We start from the raw sequence: 26,934 nt of genomic DNA, 5'->3' as shown, positions 1-26,934 counted from the left end.
TGGACACAGTCCGCTCGACGATGGGCTCTTTTGATACAGGAGCCCTTCTTGTGCTCGGTATGAAACAACTTTCTGGGGTATCTCACTTGTGCAAAGAAGCCTTGCTTGAGCAGATGAAGCAGCAAAATATTCCGACAGATGATCTGTTTGTTTAATAAGGGCGTCATAAACACCTTTTAGTTAAAATAGCTGGATGTGTAAAAATAGCTCCTTTATTTTTATGAAAGCTCATGAATAATTTATGCAGCAACTCTGGATTTTGCTAAATCTTTTAGCTAATGGCAATCAACAGTCTGGATACAGAAAAGTATTTTGAAGAAGGTATTTTCTGTAGGCCCAGAAAACTAACATTTAGACTCTCAAAGAGGAATGCTCATTGTAGGTGGACCAAATAAGGCAATATTGCTGCCTCCTGACATGGCAGTAAAATACTTTTTGCTTAAGGCTCTATAATTTTCTTATGAAGAACTGTTTGCTTCTTTCATTAAGCCCCTGGAGCTCAGTTGTATTTCTAGGTGACTACAGTGGAAGACCAACTGCTCCTTATGTTATTTTGCACCTATTGATTTTACACCAACTTACAAAAATGTGAAAATCAACCTGTGAATTCGTAAATCTAAGTACCAGGTATACTGCATGATAGTTGGCAGTAAAATAAAAGACATATTATGAGTATACCTGTCCCTGCTGTTCACACTCACGATTCAAACCAGCTGCTGTGCTTTTATTTTGTACCCAGGTCCATCTCTCTGCAGTCACAACTGCAACGCAGCACCTTTCCTTCCAATGACCGACTGCTATATCTCGACACTGTTGTTGTATTTTGAACTCAAGGTAAATTGCTGACAACTACAATATCAAACTGTATATCACAGCCCAACATCACAGAGGTGGAGAGCTGGACGGGCGCAGGGCATTGTGGGTGACCCTTGGCTGATAGCCTTATGGGAACAAATCATCTATTTCCCAATATAAACTCTGCCTGTGCGATTCAAAACAATTTGCAAAAAAAAATTCTGTTTTGATTTTCGTTTTAATTCATTATTAGAATGCTTTAAAAAGTATTCCAGGACCTCGGTCAATCATGGGATCAAACAGAGTAATTTCCTGCGTTCTTTCTAATTAGTAAAACAAATCATTGCTGGTCAAAGACAATTCTTACTACACTTGGCCCATTAAAGCTCTTAAAGTCGATGGTCTGGCGGTTCTAGCAGTCCTGACACCGATTTCCATGATTTTTACTTGACATTATTGTTGCAATTCTTATTGCATTATACTCACATAAACAATGGCCAAGGGGCCGCTGTATGGCGGGATGGTCACGCCAAAGATGTACTTCAGCACGGAGATGAGAATCTGCAACCCCGCCGCTGTCATGAAGCCGCGGATAAAGGACTCCGACAAGTAAATGGCAACAAAGCCGAACTGCACAAACGCCAGGGAGATCTGAAATGGAGGGCACAAAAATAACTGGGGGAAAGGGAAAGCAGGGAAAGAAACTAGAGATAAAACAATAACAACATTATACTACTGCTAGCTTCATCAGGCACCCCCGTGCTTCTGGATTATGGCGCTTCCTACTGGTTAGGAAGTTGGCTGGAACTCTGGGGCATATTATCAAGGGATTTATCTCTGCTTTTTTGGCTTTAAAAGCCAAGAAAGCGGAGATAAAATTATCTCCCTATTACCTAGCTGTCGCTAACACCAGTTAGAGACAGCTAGTAGGAGATAGCGACCATCTTGGGCCAGCTTTGCATGTCAGAGATATTTATCACTAATGACATGCAAAGTGGGCGTACCAAGATGTTAGTGACTGGAAACAGTCGCAACATCGCTATCTCCTATTACCAGCTTTTGGAGATATTCGCGCTAAGCGCTAAGCGCGAATATCTCCAAAAGCTAACACCTGCCCTGAGCAGTTCTTAGCCATGTTATCCAATGGGAGGTGGATAACATGGCTAAGAGCATTAGCTCGGTAATTCATGAATATCGCTGACTTTACAGCGATATTCATGCATTTCGGCCGATTTTTATCGCTTAGGAGATAAACCTTGATAATAGCAAGGCTCCTAAGCGATAAAAATCGCCGCAACACGGCGATAAAATTATTGCCGCTAAGCCAACATAGCGATAATTATCGATAGTTGTTGGTAATATGCCCCTCTGTGTTTGCCCATGTAAATGCAATCTGTCTTAATTTCCTTTTTTCCTAGATAATACTGGTAGGCCAACCCACTGTCCACAAATTACTAAGAAGCTTGGTGGTCTCACAAATGTTGGATGTCCCTTGTCCACTAGCCTCTTGTCACTGTCTTCCTGATTTCATCATTCTGCCTAACCTCATGCGTTTTCCGGTTCACGGAAACCTGTATTGCAAGTCCAATTGCTAGCGCTCCACATGCCAAGAGATCTATTGCCCTCCAGCTGAGCATCGGGGTCTTCTGGAAATGGGGTACAATTAAAATGCACCCCACGATTAGGAGGTGAGACTAACATCCCTCTGGTGAGCCTATTGAGAGAGATTCTATCTGTGATAACTAGAATTCGTGACCACCCACCACTGCCCCAAATGCTAACTGCATGTTGGGTGCTTTATTCTTCACCTTAGGTAATGGGGTACACTTTCTGTACACTTTTGATTGTAAGTTCAAGGTGGTGGTTTTCCCACAAAGAGCAGTTGTTAGTCTTTCCAAGCAACTGTTTTTCCCACAGCATGCCAAATGCTACCCAACCTCATCTCTATAGCTTAGTGTTTTGAGTATCTGGTTAGATTCTCAAATGTTTAACTAGGTAGGAAAGAATCCAGCTTGTCAACCTGTAGCCTTGAAGAAAATGACACTGAGGGTCACATTTACTAGAGAAGTGGCAGAGCGGGGTGTTAGCCTCCTTGGCTTAACGTCACATTCCGCCACTTCTGAAGCTAAATTGAGCAGCCTAGCACCAATGCAGGCACCCATGCACCATAGTGCAAGGGTGTCTGCGTTGAGAGGAAGATAGTTTATGTGCAGGAAAGTGCACATAAACAATCTTTAAATGGCGTTTTGAAACTTCTATGTGTGCTGCGTATGTGTGCGACTTAAACTATCCCATTTATATTTGTTCATAATTAAATTAATGAAGTATCCTTAACCCCACCCTCTGAAAGAACGTATTAGGTTTTGAATAATGAGATACTATTTCATATCTGGGGTGGCATAGACATTGCAGTATGCTCAGTCTCTCTGTCTTTACCAAGCTGATATGGGGACAGGAGGGCTGGATTATTCCACCAGCACATAGAGTATGTCACAGACGAAAGCCATCCGCTGAGACAGAGTCAGCAAGCGTTGAATGAGTTATTGTATCATAACATAAAATAACACAAGCTGACATGTCATAACGTAATGTAACAAGTCATGACATAACGTTACATGACATAATATGGCATAATATAGTACAATATGACGTGATATAACATGACCTTTAAATTAAAAACAGGGAAGCGTATTGAGCCCAGACAAGATCAGACTGAGGAGGGACTCCAACATAACCATTTTAGAACACAGTCTTTTGCATAAATATTATGCAGCCAATAAAATACTTTTGAGTTTCAAGAGATGGAGACCTGAGACTCTAAGGCCCCTCGCAAGAATATCGACAAAAGTATACGCAAGCTAAGCAGGGAACGTGTGACATAATGGGATGAAGACTCCTGTGGGAAATCACAGGACTATGGACGGAAAGCATTAAGAGGCACATTGAAGGTTTCCTGGAGGCTGGCAATGAGTGGAAACGCCTGATTTCTTGCACTGTTGAACCCCTCCAGCTACTCTCGGACATCTTCTTGAAGCTAAGCATTCGATACAGTTCCCTCCATGATGGATCCTGCGGGACACTGAGCTAGACAGGGTGACCTCCTCTGCCATTGCAACTTGCATTCACAGTACTCTTGGGTTTGCAGAACATGGGTGAGGACCTTACTTGTATGATCGCCGTCAAGCAGGCCAGTGTGGCGGAGATCTTCAGCCTTGCTGTGTTCATGGCTGCTATATCCGTAATTGTTGCATTTATTGTTGAGTTGAATGTCTGAAAATCAGTTTCCGGCGCTAAGTCGAGGCACACAGTGCCGACAATAATACTGATCACAGCAAATGTACCTTGGAACAGAAAGTTGGAGTGTTAGAAGCTTCCTCAGAAATAACATACAGATCCATAGTAATCCATAATGGCTATAGTAGACCCCTGAGGATCCTTAGATAATGGTGGGCGGGAAAGTAAGTTATCTTTTGCAAGTACTCCTGCATGAAAGCCCTTATATCTCTCCAGGGAAGTGTGAATTTCATCCTCAACTAATGCAGTGAAATAGTGTTCACATTTTTAAAATGCTTTCAATCCATTGTCCCCTGTGAATGCTTTTTTACTTTCTACATAGTGAATCAAATGTATATTTACTCAATGTGTTATTTATCCATTACATTATTTTCTTTAGTTTTTTTTATTTAAACGGCCATCATTTTAGCTTCAAAATATCTTTATTTAACTTTTAATAAAAATCCTTGAAGCTCCTGTCAGCAGTTTGTACAAGGACATATGCATCTCAAAAACTGTACGTTTGGCTGGTAGCCCTAAAGAAGGAATTTCAGCAGTAAAACTGGCATGCGGAAGGAAGAAAATCTCGGACTAAGTGTAGTTTTTTTAATACAAGGATCTCACCTGGCACCATCTGGGGAATGCCTCCCATGAAGAAGTATACGACGAGGGGGAAGAAGGAGGAATAGAGCCCGTTCACTGGGGGGAGGTTGGCGAGTAAAGCAAAGGCCATCCCTGTAAAAGAGAAGCATGGTCAGTGTCCCATCTCCATCCACTGATCTCACTTAGACTTCAGGAACAACCAACGAGTAACATGCATTTTATGTCAGCTAATACTTCAAGGGTGCCCAACATCTGCAAACAGCAATGACATAAGATCCAGAAAAAGAGAACAGGTGTCTGCTCTCGCAGAACACAGTTCTTCACCCCCTCCAGCCCCCTCACAAAATACCCAAAGCATGGCCCTCACTCCCACAGGTATCTCACCTTGTGGCACCTGGATGGTGCCCGCGCTGAGTCCGCCAAGCACGTCAGGGAGGGCATATTCCTTAATCTTGTATTTTGGTAGCCAGGTGAGGATAGGGAATATGGAGAAGATTAACCCTTTTAGCTTAGAGGCTGAACAGCTGCAAATAAAAAGTAAAAGTTACTTGAGCAAGAGGCCTCTGGCAGGAGAATAGCAGATCTTGCATCAGGAGTACAGTAATGGAGGCCTCCCTCTGTGACCCTGTTAGCTTTGTAGTAAGTGGAGTTCTGGGGAAAGTGAGGGCAAGAAGTATACCTTTGGGTATGTACTGATAACCTGCTCATTCCGTAAAACCTTCACAGCAGTGCTTCCGATTAAACCTTATTCCCATAGATGTATATCTGTATCCAAAGGTGTAAAACAAGACGTACTTTCTACCCACATAATACACCTTCTGCTGCATAGCTTGCAAACAAAAAAAAGATTCGAGTAAACCGGTTTAAAAAGTTACTGAAGATGTGAACATAAAATCCAAAACACTTTCCAACGCTTTTCAAAAGTCAACTGGTACCTTTTCCCTGTTAATAGTATATTCAGGCATTGAGATAATTTTGGACAGATAGGGGTCCATTATGATTGCGGGCGGATGGCCACCGCACGTATGGCGGTGGCGATCCGCCCGCAAAAAACCTCCGCCCGCTCTGAATTCTCCCCCCACCACATTACAATGGCGGGGGGAGCCCAGCGGATGGAAAGACTGTCCGCCGGTTTTCCACCCGGTCGAGGAGTCGACCGGGCAGAAAAGCTGCTGACATAGTGGCAGTGTCTGGGAGACACCGCCATCCATATTAGCATTATGGCGGGGACATGCCTTTCCGTGGCGGCTACTCCGCCACGGAAAGGCAGGCGTTTTTCGTCATTGGGGGCCCGTAGCGAGCCCCAGGGATTCTAGGGGGTGAGATCACTGCCCGCCACAATGTCAAGTATGCAGGATGCGCCCGCCAGTGTGGCGGGCGCATCTTTATACCACCAACAGGACCCCCGCACCGATGGCGGGCGGTCCCATTCCCCGAGAGGATGGAGGGCGGACAAAGTCCACCCGCCATCCTAATGACCCCCATAGTGTTAATATCTGAAATTGATGGACTAAGAAAATGCTGGCCTCTATAGCAGAAAATCACACATTTTACATGTTTACTGTAATTGAAAAGGAGGTGGGGATAACGAACCATACTTTGTAATTCATTTGTTTTGCTTTACTATTCATGAAACAGTTACTTCTAGAAGATTGGGTTTAGAAATATTTCAAACATTTTGCCTCTCTTTATAAGGCCTGCTGTGTTGAAACTTAAAACGCCTACCCTAGAGAAGCATATGTAATTAGTGTGTAATTAACAATAATGTGTGGCAAGCTTGTTTTATGTCTGAACTGAGGTGCTCCCAGCTGTCCCAAAAAGTCAGCTTAGAAAAACATTGAAACTGCGATTCAGTTAGGTTTTATAAGATTGTTTGGCTACCCAGAATAAAAGAGCACACTTATATTGAAAGAAGTACTCACTACAAGTCTCCTGAAGATAAGAGTAGCATGCTGTTTTCCCCATAAGTATTACCATGATGACTATACCCAATCGTAATCAAAGGAAACTCTGATTCCCGTTTCAGTGACCTTTGTGCTTGAGGTAAGTAAGCATTTTTCTGAGTTTATTATGCTATACGGGAGTTTTTCACTCTAAGACCTTTTTTAATAAATCTCCCACTGGTGTGATTAAAGTGCCCACAGCTGTTGCTAATTGTGTAGTAAATGCTAGTCTAGTGAACACTTTTTATATCTTACATGACAGGGTGTTCTAACTGGTTGAATTGTATCCTTCCACTGTTTACTTGAAGGCACTTTGTCACTATCAAGTAAAAAAGCATTGCCTGAGCCAATAGCTCCGCCTGTTACAGGTGAGATCTATTGGCTTTGCCAATGCTTGTTATCAGATGAAAGGGAAGAGCTCCATTAGAATTATACTAATTAGCATCGAGCACTGGAAATCAACTCCTTTCATGTGCCTTTGCATAGAAAATACCTTACAAAGCATCGTTCAGTACAAAAGAAAAGGGCATCTACCTGTGTGCAGTCATTGTGAAGTATTTCTGCCTCGCCAAGGACAACCTTACTTTGCATTTTTGGAATGGAAATCGACTTTTTCCAAAATAGATGGCAATAAATTAAATTCCTCTCTGAATTAGGCTGGACTAGGCCTGGCCCTTGAGTCCGCTGTGTTGTGGAAGCCAATCCCAAGGAAGGACAGGAGCAAGAAAGAGCCGCCTCAAGCATTTTACGTCACCAAGGGGGTAAACTCGGGCTGTCTGCTAGCCCCACATTATTTCATGCTATTATAATTGAAGCTTATCTACTTGTGAATGGAATGCTTAACAATGTCAAACATTCACCTCCTGTACAGAGATCTGGGCCTAAATCCATAGTTTGTTTGCTCACCATGCTATACCAGTTTGGATCCAGTCAAATGCAATTCAGTCTTGACCCTGCTCCCGATGGGAACAGTCCAGTCTGAACTCCCAGGCCATATCCTCCCCAGACAGGAAACAAGCATCCTAGGACTGGTTTTAGGGTATCACCCCTCATCAGCCAGGCTAGCTTTACTCCAGTGGCACGGAGAGCGTGGGATCCATGTCTGGGCATACCGGTCCCACTTAGGGTGACAAATGCAAAAAGAACAATTGATGGACGGAATGCTGAACAATGTCAAACATTCACCACCATTACAAAGATCTGGGTCTAAATTCATCGTTTTTTTTGCTCCCAATGTCATTCCAGTTTGGACCCAGCCACATGCAAATCAGTCTTGACCCTGCTCCAAATAGGAACAGTCCATTTGAAACTACCAGGCCAGGTCCTCCCCAGACCGGAAACAAGCATCTTGGGACCTGTTTCGGGGTCTCACCTCTCATCAGCCAGGCTAATTTGAGTCCAGTGGAATGGTTCTTTTTACTTTTGTTGCCCAAAGTGGGAAGGGAATGCCTAGACGTGGGTCCTGTACTCACTGTGCCACTGGATTCAAGCTAGCCTGACTGATAAGGGGTGAAACTGGTCCCAGGATGCTTGTTTCGGGTCCAGGGAGGACCTGGTCTGGCAGTTCAGGATTGACTGTTCCCATGGGGAGCAGGGTCAAGCTTGATCTGGATATGGCTGGATCCAAACTGGGGTGCTGTGGTGAGCAATGAAATGATGGATTAAACCTAGATCTGTGACTAGGGGTGAATGTTTGATTTGTTCAGCATTCCATCCATCATCTGTTCTTTTAGCCTTTGTCACCCTAAATGGGAAGAGTATGCCAAGACGTGGGTCCCATGCTGACGGTACAATTGGATTCAAGCATGGCTGGCTGATGAGGAGGTGGTACCCTGAAACCCCTAAAGACAGGATGCTTGTTTCCGGTCCAAAAAGGACCTGACCTGGAAGTTTGGGCTGGACTGTCCCATGGGGAGAAGGGTAAAGAGTGATTTACATATGGCTGGGTCCAAACTGGGGTGGAGTGGTGAGCCAAAAAAAAGGTGTCTTGAACCCAGATCTGTGACTGGGGGTGAGTGTTCGATTTGTTCAGCATTCCGTCCATCATGTTTTCTTTTTGCGTTAATCTTCTGTGTCACAAGGGAGCTAATGTCCATGTATTGGGATGCCCTGGTGTTTTTTGACCTGTACATGGACAACTAGTTGATAATGGCGATAAACCAGAGTCAATCTGTATAATCATCTTACCCTACAAGTTTAAAAAAACCATTCAATATAGGATATGTTACTATGCTTGGAGATCCGAAACACAGGCAACTTCAAGTACCAGGGATTCATTTTCAGGAGTTTGGTGCAAGCGCACAATTGGCAATAATCAAAGCAAATTGTATCCAACGCTTTATCAAATCGTTCTGTGAGTACTTGCTGGCAGCAATAGAGTAAAATCTGTGGCAAGTGAGTCTTAGTTTAATGTACCTTTAATACTTACTTTTTTTACTGGAGTAGTGAGTAGGCCTAAATTAGACAACGTTTCTAAGGCTCTAACTTAACTATTATTAAGGCTGCAGTAGAACCCCTCCTATCTGTATGACACCATCTGTGCTAGATTTGGATGCATCCCAGTTGTAGCATAATTCTTGGCAAGGGCCCATAAAAAATATGCATGTGTAATCTTGTGCGAATCCTGATGACGTTTTTTCATAAATTGTGTTTTTTATGTGTTTCAGTTGGTTTTAAAACTAATAATGTAATCTGCACCCAGTTTGTCCTGTTGTAAATCATGCAGGGGCAAACCTTTGGGTAAACAATTAGTGGATGAGGTGTAATCTCAGTTTGAGTGCAAACATGAGTCTACACCCGCATTGGAATTTACTTCTCATTTAGGAGGGAGTGCAAAACAATTTGATTGGAAATTCAGTGCTTCAATGTGTAATTCTCCTCTAAATTAAGCCAAAAAATTAAACTATTAAAAAAGCGAATAGTTGCATTGCATTGGTCACAAGTGGCTGTTGATTGTAAACACGAGGGGGGCAGGCGTTTAGAATTTGGCAGTCACACTTCTGCCAAACATGAAGTTCTCCCACCCCATTTAAAGGTGAGAAAACTGCTGTGTTATTTCAATTGAAAGAGCCTCAGGCGGCTCCAAAGGTAGATCTTATTTATTTATTTATTTCATTTATAAAGCGCGCTGTCACCTTGCAGGCATCCTGGCGCTAACTGACTCATAGGCGTACAAGTATCAAGCAGGACAAAACCACACAGTAGATCACTTAGGAAACAGCCAGGTTTTAATCTTTCTCCTAAATGGGAGAAGTTCTGTGGTTTGCCTAATCTCGAATGGGAGCAGATTCCATAGTTTAGCGGCGGCCACCTCAAAGGATCTGCCACCTGCTCTGACCTTCTTAAATCTAGGTACTTTCACCAGCCTGGCTGCTGACGACCGAAGAGGCCTGGTTGGTCTGTACCAGGTAAATTTCAATTGCAGGGAGGCAGGCCCAATTCCATGAAGAGCCCTGAACACCAGACAAAGGGCTTTGAATTGTATCCTCTGTCGCAGAGGTAGCCAGTGCAGCTTCGCAAGGGCAGACGGCCCATGTGCTTTTCTAGGAAGCCCCAAAGCCATCCTAGCAGCCGCTGATTGCAGCCTTTGAAGCCTGTCCAGCAGGAACTCAGGGGAGCCCAGCAGAAGGGCGTTGCAATAGTCCAATCTACTGAGGATTGTGCACCTCGCCACTTGAGCACGTGCCTGAGATGGTAAAAGTGGCAAGACTTTCCTCAGAGATCGAAGAATAGCAAAGCAACAGGCGGTCGTTTTTTTTACATGAGTCTCCATACTGAGCTTTTGATCAAGCATAACCCCTAAGTTACGGACTGAAGCCACAGGCCGTACTTTGGTCACTGTTTGCGGAGGCCAAAAGTTTTCTGGAAATGGACGGGAGATCTTATTCCCGGCGCTGAAAAGCACCTCCGTCTTACCAGCATTAAACTGAAGAGAATTATCTTTTAGCCACCGTGACGTGTCACGCAGACAGTTGTGGAAAACTTCCACAGATGTTGAGTCCTCTCCCTCAAAGGAGAGGATCATCTGCGTGTCGTCAGCATAGTTCACATTCTTAATATTATAGGTTTTAATAAGAGAGATCAAAGGTTTTAGATAGAGATTAAACAGTATGGGACTCACTGCTGAGCCCTGTGGGACTCCATAAGGCACCAGATTGAACGCCGATTGAAAGGGGGTCAAAGACACCGCCTACTGCCTATCCTGCAAGAAAGATCGAAACCACGCCAGGGCACTACCTCTCACCCCAGCCTCAGAAAGACGGTTCAGCAGAATCTTATGGTTAACTGTATCAAAGGCGGCAGACATGTCTAACAGAATCAGAAACGCTATCTGTCCCCTGTCTGCACGCCTCTGAAGCTCATCTACGGCAGTCACCAGAGCCGTTTCGGTCCCGTGAGCTGGCCGGAAACCAAATTGATCATTCTCTAGTAAATGATGCTGTTCCAGGTGTTTAGAGAGGGTTGCACTGACCAGGCGCTCGACCACCTTAGCAGGAAAAGGCAGCAGGGAAATGGGCCTGTAATTTTTGGAGCATTCTGGATCTAAAGAGGGCTTTTTCAGCAGGGGAGAAATCACCGCCTGTTTCCACTGCGCTGGTACAGTGCCAGTAGCAAGGGATTGGTTGCAAATTAGGCGGAGTGTGGGGAACAATTCCTCCTCATACTCCTTCCAGATTTTGCATGGCACAGGGTCCAGAGGAGACCCAGAAGAGATCCCCGTAGCTAACCCACGAAATGCATCTTCCGTGAGGAGTGGGAACTCAAGTAGTGGTTCCCCCAACGCCCAGGCAGAATCATCATCCCTGCCTACCGTTGCCTCAACTTCGATGTCATTGGGGTGACAAGTGACAGGGGAGACCTCCAAATCCTCGATAATGTGCTCAATTTTCTCCTTAAAGAATTTAGCCAAGTTATCACAGAGTCCTTCAGACAGGACAATGGCATTCTTAGAGCATTCAGGACTGGTCAGACTATTTAGTATATTAAAGATACTCCTAGAGCTGTTAGCAGCTGTGCAAATCACGGAGGAGTAATAGTCCGCCTTGGATTTCTTAATCAAACTTTTGTATTCCAAGACTTTACTTTTCCATAACCTCCTTGATGCTTCCCCGTAATCCCGCCTCCATCTTCTTTCTGCCTGTTTAGAACCCTGCTTCAAATTTTTCAACGTATCGTTGAACCATGGGGCAGAGACATTCCCCTTACAAATTAATTTTTTTAAATAGTTGATTACATCGCTCATTCAGTTAACGTTTGGAATAGATTTCAAACCACTTATGGCAATTGAAAAAAGGTCAGTCCTTTCGATATTCCTTTGGATTATAATATCACTTGCAATTCAGTACACACGATCTTTAACATGACATCCCTTCTGCCACTGGGTCACTCATTGGTTCCCATGCGCATGGAGAAATCTCCCTGTGTCTAAGGGCAACTATTGTTTTTTTTTTGCGACAAACATCCATGTCTGGCTTTGGTCCAGGAAAGCAAAAAGCTTTCTTGGATGGGTTCTGCAAACACAGTGCTTGCTTGGTAAATTTCACAGACTTCACTGCAACCACCTGTTGTATTGCACGATTTCGAGATTTCCACCAGGTAGGGAGCTCAATAAGCAGGGAGGGCAGTCCTCGGCCATAGCCTCCACTCACCTGTCGGGACAGACAGCACGCTCTAAATGAGACCAAAATGTATTATTGAGTGTGATCAGAAAACAAGCAAGGCTTCCAGGTAGATCCTTTTAAATGGTTAGCCCAGCAATTTGGTCAATGGAAAAATGATTCCTAGGTAGACAAGATGAGGCTCTCTATCTAAAGTCACAAGATGGCAATGACTTGAGTATTGAGCCCAAGCTTCCACAGTGTGTACACAATCTCCTTATTGTGGCTATAATTATTGTAATATCTTAGTGCCAATGAGATCTCTTAGTAATGTGCATTTGCCACCATAAAAAAATGATTTGGTTACCTAAAGAGTTTCTTAGCTTTGCCTCCAATAGGGTAGCTGCGAGATTTCTTCTCATATTCTTCATCGAAGAGCCCCAGGGAGTAGGCTGTGCGGTCTATGATATACCGTGGTCTGGTCTGGTTCATCTTCTCTTCACCTGTGACTTCACAAATCAACGCAAAAATCAATTTTGTTAGACATTGCTGGTCTTCTGATAAATGGTCGATGTCATTTATGAATAAACACAAACATACAAGAGTAGCAAAACAATTGGCAAGAAAAGTAAAGTAAGACATCCCCAAAGTAGTCAGAAAAGTCAGAAATGTCTTTAAGGCCTGCTGGCCTGCAGGGACAGGAACGGATTCCACAGAGGATGAAATACACACTGTGCGGCGAAGAGCTAGTTACCAGAAAGAAAACTTCCTTCAAACACAGGGGTATCAACCCAATTCAACCCAAGTCCTATTAATATCTGTGAGCTATATAGGGTGACTGGGGGCTGCTTGCAACACTATGTAAGAGGTTCTCATCATTTTGTGTTACGCCTCTGCATTAAAAGGTATTTTTCTTACCTGCCAAGGTGGGGTAAATATATTGCATGTGATATATCGCATGGCAATAACATTGCATCCGCTACATCTATCTAACATTACATTGCCTGGTACGTATATCATTACTATTCCTAACTCCAAATATTCTTACTTTCCAGGATGAGTACAAGTGGATTTAAGTACAGCATTTATAAATGTACTTTGTGATGTAGTGGTAGGCGATGTAGTGGATGCAATATTAATGCCGGTCAATATTGTGGATCTCAGTATAATGACAAACAACACATACCCGATTTTCAGAGGTACCAGATTGTCTTTAAACTTGTTGATTTTTGTAGCTTAGAACCCGTGTACCTTCTTTAAATATGGGTCCCAAACGTATTTGATATTTGAAGTCTTTTCACACACAAAATGAAACCTTTGGACACTGCTAGATTTTAATGTGGTTTTAGAATGGTTCACTGGTTGCCAGTGTCACCCTGGCATCTGTGCGTTTGTGCTTTGTTACTGAGGCAGACTGAGGCATCGTTATTTGTGACCTCTACATCTGATGTGATTTTTACCTTCATCATGGACCTCTACCAATCATGGTTGGGTAGTACACATGCAATAAGGAGTGCTACTCAGAATCCTTACTCAGAATCACATCTCCTTCAGAAAAGAACTGAAAACATGGCTATTCGATAAAAAGTAAACCCCTCCCCCAAGCGCCTTGAGACCCTCTGGGTGAGTAGTGCGCTCTATAAATGCATGAACTTGAACTTGAACTACAGAGCAGAACATGAATACATTTGTGCAAAACAGGCCAGGGTATCATTTACGCAAATATTTCCAGTAACTGTTCATGTCATGTACTGTTGACTTTTTTCCTATTTTATGGTGCTGAATGCTCAAAATAACTAGCAAGGTGTGACTTCTGCGCGGTGAGATGCAGCCTTTCAAATGGCATCACTTATCTCTTTAATTCCTCCATGGACCTTTGTCTTTGTTCAATTATGGAGAAAGGTAGGGAAAGCAACAGTAGCGGAGACTTAACTTTCTTGGTTTCCAGGTCTTAGTCAAAATGAATTCTTTTGAATATATTTTGAACCATGGTATGATGTTAACTTTCCTGACACACTTATAATACAACAGTGATTGATAATGTTTATTTCACTATCGCTAACTAGGTGCCTCCACTTTGGCAATTTACTTCTAAGAGTTGTAATATGTGGGAAATAAGTAGAAATATCTTCATGCAGCACTGAAGCCACACTTTAAAAATAGCAGGCGAAGCCCATCACATTTTAGCAAAGATGAACCATGACCATACCTCCTCGCCCTCCTGGATTTATTAGCTGCCTTGGACATGGTAAATCATCCTTCACTCCTGAGAATACTCAAAGAATGTGTAGGACTAAATGGCATTAGCTGGTTCACATCATTCTTGGAAAACCGAGATCAATGAAATAAAATAGCCAACTCTATCTCCTACACGGCTGCAACAGCAGCAAAAGGTACCCCACATTCAGTACTGTAGCTGGTTCTATTCAATATATACAAGAAACCCCTTGTGGTCAATCTAAAATAATCAAACATCATGAAATATTTCTGTGCTGCTGACATACAACTATATTTGAAAATCTCACCCCCTCAAGAGATATATTACCTCTAATTCTAAAGGTATTTCTTCCTGTTTGAGTTACCACCACTTGAAGCTAAACCCAATAAAGACAAGATTTCTGCTCATCACTCCTTCCTGCGGACAACCACCAACACAAAATTGGATCAAAGGAGGACAGTACTTTATGGCAACCCAAACCATGTGGACACTGCTAGATATCTGGACTTCACACTTGATCGCACCTACATTTCCAGCAATATATAATAATCTCAAAGCACAATTCCAAATTAGACTGCTTTGAGGTATCAAAGAGTTCTTAACCAAATCTGATTTAGGACAACTTGCTTAGAACAACTGTGACTACCTCCTGGTGGATTGAAATTTGGACTAATTATATAAAGACATTATGTCCTTAATAATAAGGAAGCAATAAGGAACAATTGGATAATAAGCTAGCCTATTTTTTGCAGGCTTTTGTAAGATATTCAAAGATTTTCGTCGTGTTTTCACATATGACATTTGTAATTGTCTTTTCTTAACTTTCTTTCCTGAGATCTACAAATCTGTTATATTCTGTAATGTAGACAGATGTACAGATGGGCTTTATGTAATAAATTGTTATTAGAAACCTATGATTGAAAAAACTAATTCCTGATGAAAATTAATGATTTCACTGTGGCATAAGTAACTATAGGCTGAATTTATCTCTACCGTATACTGCTTTTTTGTTTCTAATATTAGTTGCCCAGGGTACTTTTTTTATATTGAGCCATAGATCTGTCAAGATTGACTATGAGAATTCCCTCATAGTGAGAATTTCCAAAGTTCCCCATGCTTCTTTCAAACCCTTTGTACCATATCTCTCAATTATAATATAGTTCAATTGCTTTCCAGCAGAAGCAAAGAATATTCTCAAACTTGCATACAACACCAATAGAGCAATACATGGATCCATGCTGAAGTACTTCTATCAGAAACTGTGACTCTCAGTTGGTCTGCACTACCTAAGGAGGCATGACACCCTTGACCGAAAACGTTGGTTATGGAGGAATCAAAAACACTAAAGCAGTCCTTCTTTCGAGATGGATACAACATTTGCAATTCCTTTCTGGTAAACAGGAGAATAGTTCTAACTTGTGATACATTTAAAAATGACTGGAGTAACTTTTATCTAATGCCAAGTCCACCCACAGCGATCACACACATCAGATAAATCATTGATAACCTAAATAGCTTTTATAAGTATTATATGCAAACACTCCTTAAGGGCTTGCTCTGTAATTGTTACTGTTCTTGTGTGATATTTTGTTACCACTCAATGCTCTAAATGCTGCTGTTATTGGATGATATTTTTTATACAACTGTTTTCCCTGAAGTGCTCTAATGTAAATGGAGAAAATCCGAAAGGTACGTTTAGATAGCACTGCTGCGTAAAACACTCTTAAACTCAGATGTTGTCCATGCTATACAAAACTGTCCAATAAATAAGTAAATAATACATAAGTAAATGAATATAAATATGTAATGAACTTAGTAAATTCTTATATAAATACTATTGCATTATCTATAATCATTACTATTCTCTGTAGATATCTAGATCTAGACTCTTATATTAGTTGACATTAAATATTTGAACAAAAAGAAATGTTAAAGCAACATTTAATTAAAGGCATCATTATAACATCATTATAATAATGTAAATAACTAGTCCGCTCCAAATATAACAATTTAATATGTAAATCTTCCCTGAGAAAATATTCAAGTTATGTTTTGGGTCTCTATGAAATACAGGTTTCATCACCATGATGACCAGCACAAATCACTCTATCCAGCTTAATTGTTATCTGCTATCTAATTAACATTCGCTTCAAAAAAGGAAGATACAACTTTAAGATTTTAATTCCTGTCAGCCCGATAAGATAACTCCTTTTGATAAAAGCAAAGGTTGTGCTTTTCGAAACATTACATTTTTAAATGTGCAATTATTATTCGTGTTTATTTTATAGACACCCAACAGTATCGGTCTAGAAATACATGTACCTTTGCCCTTGAGGGCAATATAAGCCTACATTATGCAGTTATCCCATATGTATCATCTGTCCCTCTTCCCCCTCTCTTACTCTATACAACTATTCGGTGTACTTATGGTTCAGACGCAATTTCCATTGAAAAGGCATTTTTAGATTTACCACTAGCTTGTAACTGCATGGATGGATTTGGATGAAACTTGGGAAATCACTAGGCCAGTCAAATAAGGCCAGTATGCTAACTGTTGTGCAGGTGCATGAAGGGAAAAACATTAAGGGAGTGGTTGATCAAAAATGAAGTGATTTCCCATTTTAGCTTCAATCAGAACTTTGCTCACACCTACAGCTCGAACCACAGAACAGATTTACACCAAACCTGTCATGAAAGCAGAACTATAATTGGAAAGTGTGCTTTTTTTGGCTTGTTATAAATCAGTTCAGTAGCTTTTGAGATATTAGCATACAAAAGTATTTGTGAATGGGCTTAAAGGGTTAAGATGAGAGTCGAGACTCATAATTCCTGCCAACCACATTTTGATTTTTCATTTGAAAAAGTGATTTGCTGGATAAGGGCTCTGAAAATGTACACCGTTTCTTTAAAGCCATCTTAAAACTCTTGAGGTGGATGAGACTCAAGAGTTTTGCACTCTGGAAAAAACATTGCACAGCAATGGAGTAGAAGGAGATCCCTCCGAGGTGCCTGAACCAGGGAAATCTGAGGGTATCCTCCACAGGCATGGAAATCTCAAAAGCCACACAAGGAAAAACAGCAAAGTCACGATATGACTCTTGAGTTACAAAACGTTCGAGACTCATGCAAGTTGCCATTTTAGGTGCAGTAAGCGACTGCCATTTTGTGGTTGACTCTGGAATAATTTCTGAATACAGACTTTCATAACTCTCTAATCACTTCTAACTCAAGAGTTTCATGATCATAAAAGAAAACAAAGACACGGGCAAATGTTTTAACTACTGTCTGTCCATCTTACCACAAACCAAAACTTAGCCTATGCATATTTTCCTGAAGGCTGTGTACTATGGGGGTAGGATACAGGAAGGGAGGAGGATGCAGGGCCTGCCCATAGGAAAAGCAGTACACCCAACATAGGGTACAGAGCCTGGCCTCCATCCGTTTCCTGCACTTACCAACTGCAGTCAGCCTACTCCTGTGGCGCATGGGATTTTGGCTGTGCAACCCTCGATTTGGGAGAAGGTATGGCTTGCAGCCAAGGCCTCTGCCATCAGTGTACCCCCACTGTGCACGGCTCCCTGTGACATATTGCCTATACTCAACTATATATTCAGCCACATACTTATATTTAAAAAAGAGATATATGTATATACATATATATATAGATATAGATATATACATATATATTTATCTATCTATCTAACTATATATATATATATATATATATATATATATATATATATATATATATAACACACTGGCGGTCGCCAGTAGGTAGTTATAGTTAGGATCGTTTTCCATAGGAAATCCGCAACATTCTATTGGGAATAACTTTGGCGCTGAATGAGGGATCTGCCTGCAATTTTCCTTAACTTTGCCTCGCTGCGCTCCACTCCTTCCCTGAAAGTTTCGGGGGGATACGTCAAGCGGGGGCCGAGATAAAAGGGGGTTCCCAAAACGTGTTTTCCCCATGTTAATTTCCATAGGGCGGTTGGACTCACTTTTAGCCCGAACGGCTGAATGGATTTCCACCAAACTTGGCAAAATTGTAGGGACTGGTACCCTGATGTGCCTTTGCTATGTCTCAAGATATATGCTCCAGTGGTTTTTACGAAAATTAACTTTGAAAAAATATATATTGGGCTACATTGGGCTATATATATGTTAGAGCCCAAATGTAGCCCAAAGATGGCCACCAGAGACAAAAAAAAACAAATGTAGCCCAAATATCAGCCAGATGTAGCCCAACTATAGCCCAATGACAGAATGTCCCAGAGTGTTCTAAAGAACAACTAGAGCGCTAACAGTCTTACTTATGACAAAAGTACCATACACCTGAAGTCATCTTGATTGAAATAAAGTGTTAACACTTAAAACATTTAATTTGCAAAGGAACAAAATGAGGGGGTTCATTTTTCCATAGAAATTATGATTAGTGCTGAAGAAAGAAAAATTAGGGCACATTTTGAGTGACTTCTCAAATCCTCTTATATTTCATTAAAAAAATTCTGATATGTAGTCTCCCAAGATGGCCACCAGAGACAAAAGAGCCCAAATGTAACCCAAATATCAGCCAGATTTAGCCCAACTATAGCCCAATGACAGAATGTCCCAGAGTGTTCTAGTAGTAAACAAGCTTTATTTCGATATGTTGGTCATATCTTAAAAAGCATTACAGTACATTAAAAAAAACATTTAAAATACAATGAATTTTAGCATTTTGTTCCTTAATTCAAAACATACAAATCAGGCATTTGTTAAAAACATGTAAGATAACTACAGGAAAAGCACAATATAAATTACAGGAGGCTCAGTTGCCAAGAGAATCTGATAACAGCATGGAATTTAACAATAAAACAAGTGCAATATATGTTAAGGGAGACTCAGTTGCCTAGACGATCTGACTCGCCATACCCAACCCAGGAATTTTGCCAGGCAGCAAGCAAACAGAGGGCGGGAATCAGATCTTAAGATGCGTAATGCCTCCAGATGAGATCTAGTGCCGAGGCTCCTGCATAGTGGCTTTAGCCAAACGCGGCGCGGGGCTGCATATGCTGGGCACTCAAACATTAGGTGGGCAACTGACTCGTGCCTATTGTCACAAAAAGGGCAATATGGTGTAGTTTGCACCGGTGGCTTCCAACTTGCAGTCAACAACCCTAATGGCAATAGACCCACCCTAAATTTGAAGTACAGTGCCCTGTCCCATGGTTTACATATCATATCTAGGTATGGTTCTCTAAAGGGCAACTCCTTAACCATCAGGAATTCTACGGTGGATCTACATAATTTAGAATTACTGTTTCTAACGTCTACCACCCAAGACCAATATAGCTTCTTTAAGGTCTGTTTGGGCGGAGCAGTTCTGTTGACCCAGTCGTCTTCAAGGCCCAGGTCATAAAGAAGCCGCTTAACTTCCTTAAGCCAACGGACCTTGTGCCAGCCAGATGTTAAAAGGAGTTCCCTTAGGCCTTCAGCATAGCTGGACAATTCTGGTACCCTCCATATTCGTGCCCATAAGAGAAGGGGACGTAACCTCGCCTGCTCACTTATTGGACGTGTGCCCGCATCTAAGAGGAGTGGAAGAGAAGGTGTACTGTGCGGTAAGCCCATAAGGTCTTTGTGGAATTTCTTTTCCAAGTGCATCAAGAAGTCAACTTTCTGCACGCCCCACAGTTCAGACCCATACAGAGCTGCGCTCACCCCCCTTGCCCTGTAAATGTCCAATACAGGACCAATTGGTTTGAGGGACGAAGCACGTTGTTCCTTCAACAAGGCCCCTGTCACCCTCTTGTGGTTTAGCAAAATCTTTTGGTGGTGGACTTTCCAGCTCATAGAGTCACAGAGGCGAATACCTAAGTAATCAAACTCTTTTACCCTTTCTAGTGGGACTGAATCCAAGGAAGGGGGGATGACAGTTTTACTTGGGGGATTTAGGGCCAGGAATTTAGTCTTACCTACATTAATGGCAAGACCCCTAGAATCACAGAATTTCTTAAAGCTGGAGAGTAATGTTTGGAGGCCTGCTGGAGTTTTTGAGATCAGGAGGGTGTCGTCTGCAAATAGGAGGGTAGGAATTTTCCTACCAGCCAGGGAAGGTGCATCTGCTGGATGTTTAAGTAGATACTCCACCACTCCATTAATGTATAGTGAAAACAGAGTGGGGGCTAGCACACAACCCTGGCGGACACCCCTATTTACAGGGATACGTGATGTTTTTTGACCCTGATCACCCCACCTGATCTGTGCAAAATTACTCTCATGCAGTTTAATAAGTATATTAAGCAGGTAAGAGGAGATTCCCAAGGCCTCAAGGACACTCCACAGTTGGGCACGTGGGACCAGGTCAAAGGCAGTCCGTAAATCTATAAATGCAAGGTACAGACTGCCTTTGCCCAGTACAACCACTTTTCAGTATAGCATCAGTAACCGGAATGTCTGTTCGATGGTCCCCGTTCCGGATCTAAAGCCAGCCTGGAAATCTGAGAGTACTTGATTTTCTTCAGCCCACTGTAGGACCCTACCTAGGATCACCTTGCCAGCTACCTTCTGAGTGGAATCCAACAAGCTGATTGGACGGTAATTTGTGGGGTCATCCCGACTTCCTTTTTTGAAAATCGGGACGACCTCCGCACCCCTCCAGGAGTCTGGCAGATACCAAGGCCGCGCCCGCCCGCCCATCAAGGCCGCGTTCAGGAGTAGAGCAATGAGTCTGCTCCACACTTCTGGATTGGCCCGTAAGAGATCGCCTGGGATACCATCTGGTCCAGCAGCCTTGTTAGCAACCAGGCACTTAATTGCCCCCTCAACTTCCTTGGAAACAAATACATGGTCCTCATTTTGGTGGATAGTAAGTACTCGGGGTGGCAGGACCGTCAGACTATCTGAAGAACCCCCAGGAGGGGAATAAAGCTTGGAAAAGTGGGCAAACCACGCCTCCCCAGTGATGTTGCATGTCAATTGAGAATCGGCGGGTTTGTCCCTAACTCTTAACAGTTCCCAAAAGGCCTTCGAGTCTTTCTTGGAGCTAGCCGTCATTAGATCGTTCCAAAATTTTGTGTCATAGGCACCCCTAGCCATGGCTAAAGCTTTTTTGTAGCTTTTTCTAGCAAAACTGATCTGACCAGGAACCTTAGATTTCACTGCTTTGATGAGTTCACGTTTTGCAGCGCAACAGGTAGGAGAGTACCATTTTGCGCCGCTCTTAGATATACCTCTATTCGTGACCCTTACTCCTGCTCGCTGGACAATAAACAGCTCACCTAATGCTTTGGTTGTTTCTATAAAAACTTTAGAGACATCAGATTTACTAAAATCCGGGGAGTCTAGCCGCAGCTTTACAGTTGACATTATAGATTTTGCTAAAGCCATCCTTCCCTCATCCGCGGCAGCTTTATTCCATTTTAGCCGCCTGCCACAATTCGAGGGGTCTATTTCATGCGATGATTTCCATATATGTGGTGGTGAAGTTGGAATCATGTATTGCCAAGGGGGAGTCAGAGTCAGGGCTAAGGGGTTGTGGTCACTATCAGAAGTTGACAGGACCTCCATATCTTGAAGATGTGCCCAGAGCCTATGATTCAGCAGTATATAATCGATCCGTGAGGTGTGCCCCACCCTATTGTAAGTGTGTGCTCCTTGGGTATCAGACTTGGATCTGCCATTAGTTGCTCTGAGGTCATGTTCCATACAGAGGGCATTAATGTCCATGGCACTCTGGGTCCATTTTTTGATCGGGTTGAGTGAAAGCAAGGGGAAACCTCTCCTAACATCATCTTCCCAGATGTCTAGTATATCCTCGCTGGCTAGTGGTTCGAAGGAACAATTGAGATCTCCAGCCAGTAGAACAAGGGAGTCTGCGTTACAGGATCTGAGCTCCTCCTCAATTCCTGTTTGAGATAACATAGAAACACCACCCCTTGCCCCCCTTAGGTAGAGGTTAAAAACTTCTAGCTTTTTCCCCCCGTGGCATTTGACTGATAATCTCTGCAAATCGAGTGATTTTGTGGGTATATGCCTTATAGTTAGCCCTAATGTAATACTAACCCAGGTCAGGAGGCCGCCCGAAGGGCGACCTTTACTACCAGATGGTTGAGATGCGGGCACAAAATAAGTTGAATAACCCACCCTGTGTCGGGGTTCCATGCACCAAGTTTCTTGCAGAAGACATATTCCAAAGGATTCCACAAGGGAGTTCGAGTCGGGAATGTCGATGTTGCGAGCAAGTCCTGCTACATTCCAGCTAAGGACCCTCAACAGTGGATTTCCAGCGGCCTTCAACCCCAGTGAGGGGGCAGATGAAGGGGGGACGGAAACAGAACTAAACCTTCTTGTCCCGTGTGGCAACACTGTAGCCTCAAGGTCAGCCCCCGTTAAAGATAGAATGTCCTCCCCCCTTATAGGAACAGTTACCCGTGTATCATAGTTGCTAACAACATTAAACCTTTTGCTAATAAGCGGGACCAGTGACTGTGATGTTAAGGAGGTCTGTGGAAGGGTGTCTATCACATGAGCTGCTTTGGTAAAAGAAATGCTCAGCACCCCTGTTCATCCAAAGCACCCACGATTAATTGACCTGGAGGATAGGGGCTGCTTCCCCTAGGTTTGAGCGCCAGAGGAGCAAGGGCAAGGGCCGCAGGAGACAAAGAATCCTTAGCATAAGGTGAAAAACCAGGAGGCGTGGGAAGTCAATCTACCTCTTCAAGGCAACCAAACCTATTAGATGTTGGTGCCCCAAACCACCTTCTATTTGGGCCTTGCCATTTGTCTCTTGCCCCTCCACGAACCTGGTGTCGCACCAATGACCATTCCCCCCCATGATTTAAGTTAGAGCGAGGGGGGTAAAAGAATATTAAAGGCCGGGCTACAATGGATGAGTTTTCCCCATAGGTAGTCCACGAGCATATATGGTGAGCCGTATGTGGGTCCTCAAAAGACACAACAATACAGTCACCTGGAGTGGATTTATGAGAAGGACCTACCCAAGGAACTCTGCGCACCATTAGGATTCTACTTCTTGTGTAATTAGGAATCGGTCTATTTACATTCAGCCAGTGGATAACCTTATTCTTTAGGGACCAGTGGTTTTCATGAAGGTCACTCTCAATTTCCGGTACACCTGTCAATACCACCACATATGGCTTTACATCTGGGGGAAGATCTATGTAACCCCCGCGAAAGTTATTTCTTCTGACTTTGGTGGGGGTTTGGAGACTTTGTGATCATAGCCCTTTGTGCGTGGTTTAGGTACTGGCCTGTTTAGGAGCGGTGCTGAAGGGATGATAGTGGTTGTTAGTGCGGCTAGATTACCATCTGGAACGTTAGTGTTCTCCTTGTCCCGCCGCAGGCTAAGAGATGCTAGGGTTAGGATACTCTTTTCCACCTCTAAGAGATGGTTTTCAATACGTGAAAGTCTTAAGTCCAGAGGGGAAAGCAGCTTTTTTAAGGTTTCCCAGACTATTTTTATAAAATCCACATCCTTCCCCTCCTGCTCATCTAATTGTGTCCCGATGTCCTCTATTGCTGCGTTCTCCTTGGAGATATCCAAGGTTACGGCGTTCTCATCTGCTCCGAGGGGCATCTGCACAGGGAGAGCAGTCCTACCTTCAGCAGTAGGCACAGGCAAGTTGCTAACATTTAGATGGTGGGCCCTAGCAACTTTAGCCTTCTTGCGTGAATAGGCGGATCTAGTGTTGCATTTTCTTTTGTGTGCTGTGCCCTTAGTATCAGTGCATAGGGGGTTCTCAGTGATCAGTGGTGTATTAGCGTTCAGATGACCTTGATCTAGTTCAAGAATGACAACGGGTGGGATCTGATTGGCATGCTGGCGGGGGGAGCATGGGGTTGGAAATGGCATAGGGGATGTAGCTAGAGTGTGGTGAACGTCAGCCTGCGTTGTAATGTGTCGCGGGTTAGGCAATCTCTCCGGGGTTATTGCAGACGCTATATGGCCCAGGGATGATTTTTTAGACTTGGCAAAATCCTGAGACAATCTTCTGGCTGCCTCCAGGTCTAGGGACACACGGTGTTGCACTTTAGTGATTTCCTTGTCTATGGCAATGTTCGTTCTCGTTATGAAGTCATTGAGGGTCCCTTTTTGCTTCAACCCTCCCTTAGCAGCCCTACTACGGCTTACCCGTGTGCACATATTCCTACAAGGATATACAAACAAAGTCGACAATAGGAATTGCAAAAGGGTGGTACAAGAGGCACAAGAGGGGGCGAAAGGGATGGGGCCCAGTCCAGTCTCTTCAGTCCTCGAACGGCCTCAAACGGCCCACCCTTTGCCCGCGCAGCGTGTGCACGACCTTCTAAAGTAGCCTATGCAGGGTGTGATTGGCGGGTGGGCGGGCCGGCAGGGAGAGCAGCCCAGGTGGAACAGATGAGGCACGCAGGGACTCCTGGTCCACGGAGTCCCTGCCTTCTACTCGCAGCCCTGTCGGTATCCGCCGTCAGCAATCAGCAACAAATAACCCCACTCTAGCTGCAGCAGCTCCCGCGGTAATGGCCGCGCTGCGGGACCCGCGAAGCGGGTCCGGCGAGTTGCTGCAGTGATCCTGCGGTGGTCCCGGGGGTCTAGGACGCCAGAAAGAGGTCAGCAGCAGGTAGGTTTAGGCAAGTGGCAAAGTTTTGGTCAGACGTTCTAAAGAACAACTAGAACGCTAACAGTCTTACTTATGACAAAAGTATGGCACACCTGAAGTCATCTTGATTGGAATAAAGTGGTAACACTTAATACATTTAATTTGAAAAGGAACAAAATGAGGGGTTTCATTTTGCCATAGAAATTTTATATATATGTGGCGAGCTTGTAGTTAATAAACTACTGTGTGACGAATGGTACCCCTCGAGTGCTGTCTTCTCTTTCCTGTGATATCGGGATTTTGATGAGCGCGATATATATATATATATATATATATATATATATATATGAGGCGACCATTGTTATACATGGACACCAGAGTAGGTAATGGAAATGGACTTACTATTGATTTCTCAATATATAGCCATGCAGGAGGATTATTTTAAAAGGAGTGATTAAACCACAATGAACTTTGTTTTAAAATAAAAGCTTTATGATAAAGAAAAAAGTCTGGGATACCAAATACAGCATTACGTTTGGCACTTTTAATTTTTTATAACTAATACGAGGAGATTTATTATTCCATAAAAACTTTGACAAAAATGTATTAACATCTTTATAGAATTTTAATGGAAATTGAGTAGGGATCATGGCAAGGGTATAAAAGATTTTGGGAGCTATAGTCATTTTGATAGAATCCCTTCTGCCCCACCATGAAAGATGTAATGATGCCCATTTAGACGTTTTGTTTTTAATATAATTAAGGATGAAATCACACTTTAAATTTATTTTCGATTTTATGGATGAGGAAAATAAAATTCCAAGATATTTTAACGTATTCTTTTGCCAAATAATTTCATGCATGGGAAGCGTATCAGAAGTGCAATAAACATTTAAGGGAAAAAAATCAGTTTTGTTGGTGTTTAAAGTGTATCCAAAAACTGTAGAGTAATTTGTTATAATATCCATTGATGAGGGGAACGAAGATATAGGGTCACTAACAAATAAAAGCACATTATCCTCATAAGAAAGGGTTTTAACAATAACATTCTTAATACTGATTCCTTTAACGTTATCACATTTTCTTATCGAGGTAAGAAAAGGTTCAATGCCAATTAAAAATAAGAGAGGAGAAAGAGGACATCCTTGTCTTGTACCTCTAAAAAGCGAAAATTGAGTTGAGGCCTGGCCATCAATAAATAAACGAGCAGTAGGGGCAAAATATAGAGCTGAAATCATGCATATAAAAGATCTCTAAAATTAAATGAGAATAACGTATGAAATAAAAATTGCCAATGGATTTTATCAAATCCCTTTTCAGCATCTAAGGCCAAAAATCCAGATGGCAAAGTTAAAGTATGACTTTGTTCAATAATATGTAGCAAAGTTCTTAGATTATTAGCAGAATATCTATTCTTCATAAAACCAGCTTGGTCAGGGTGTATAATAGAATCTAATATGGGGCCCAATCTAGTAGCAAGTATTTTAGCATATAATTTACAATCTTAATTAATTAAGGATATAGGACGATAATTAGACACAAGAATGGGATCTTTATCTGGTTTCGGAAGTACTATAATTGAAGCTTCTGTAAAAGAACCAGAGGTAGTTCCTGTGGATCCAAAAAACGTAAATAGTTGGTGTAAAATAGGTAAAAGGTGTGACTGAAATTCTTTGTAGAATTCCGCTGAATCCCATCAGGACCAGGAGATTTATTCTTTTTAAGAGATTTTATAGCTGATAAGATTTCATCTTTAGTAATAGGTGCATCAAGTCCAGTTTTATCTGTTTGTGAAATCTTGGGTAACTCACAGGAATTTAAAAAGGAATCGATTAAGGAAACATCCTAAAAATCGGGTTTATTATATAATGCATAACAGAAATTCAAAAATTCATGAACAATTTAATTGTGAGAGAGATCAA

At 42.6% G+C, this 26,934-nt stretch overlaps 1 protein-coding gene across 1 annotated transcript in view; it reads right to left on the bottom strand.

The window, feature by feature from the left end:
- Window positions 1-26,934, bottom strand: part of SLC26A9 (solute carrier family 26 member 9) — a 251,682-nt gene that overhangs the window by 103,871 nt on the left and 120,877 nt on the right. Inside the window, exons 2-6 of the mRNA XM_078644590.1 lie at window positions 12,579-12,720; window positions 5,056-5,195; window positions 4,693-4,803; window positions 3,961-4,136; window positions 1,282-1,446 (exon numbers count right to left, since the gene is read on the bottom strand). Coding sequence (XP_078500716.1) covers window positions 1,282-1,446; window positions 3,961-4,136; window positions 4,693-4,803; window positions 5,056-5,195; window positions 12,579-12,703 — 717 coding nt within the window. The 5' untranslated portion in view covers window positions 12,704-12,720. The remainder of the gene's footprint in view (window positions 1-1,281; window positions 1,447-3,960; window positions 4,137-4,692; window positions 4,804-5,055; window positions 5,196-12,578; window positions 12,721-26,934) is intronic.

Source organism: Lissotriton helveticus, chromosome 5_1, assembly GCF_964261635.1.
Source record: "Lissotriton helveticus chromosome 5_1, aLisHel1.1, whole genome shotgun sequence".
NCBI classification, from domain to species: Eukaryota; Metazoa; Chordata; class Amphibia; order Caudata; family Salamandridae; genus Lissotriton; species Lissotriton helveticus.
Note: the sequence above shows the minus strand (reverse complement) of the source record. Positions and strands in the feature narration are given on the sequence as shown.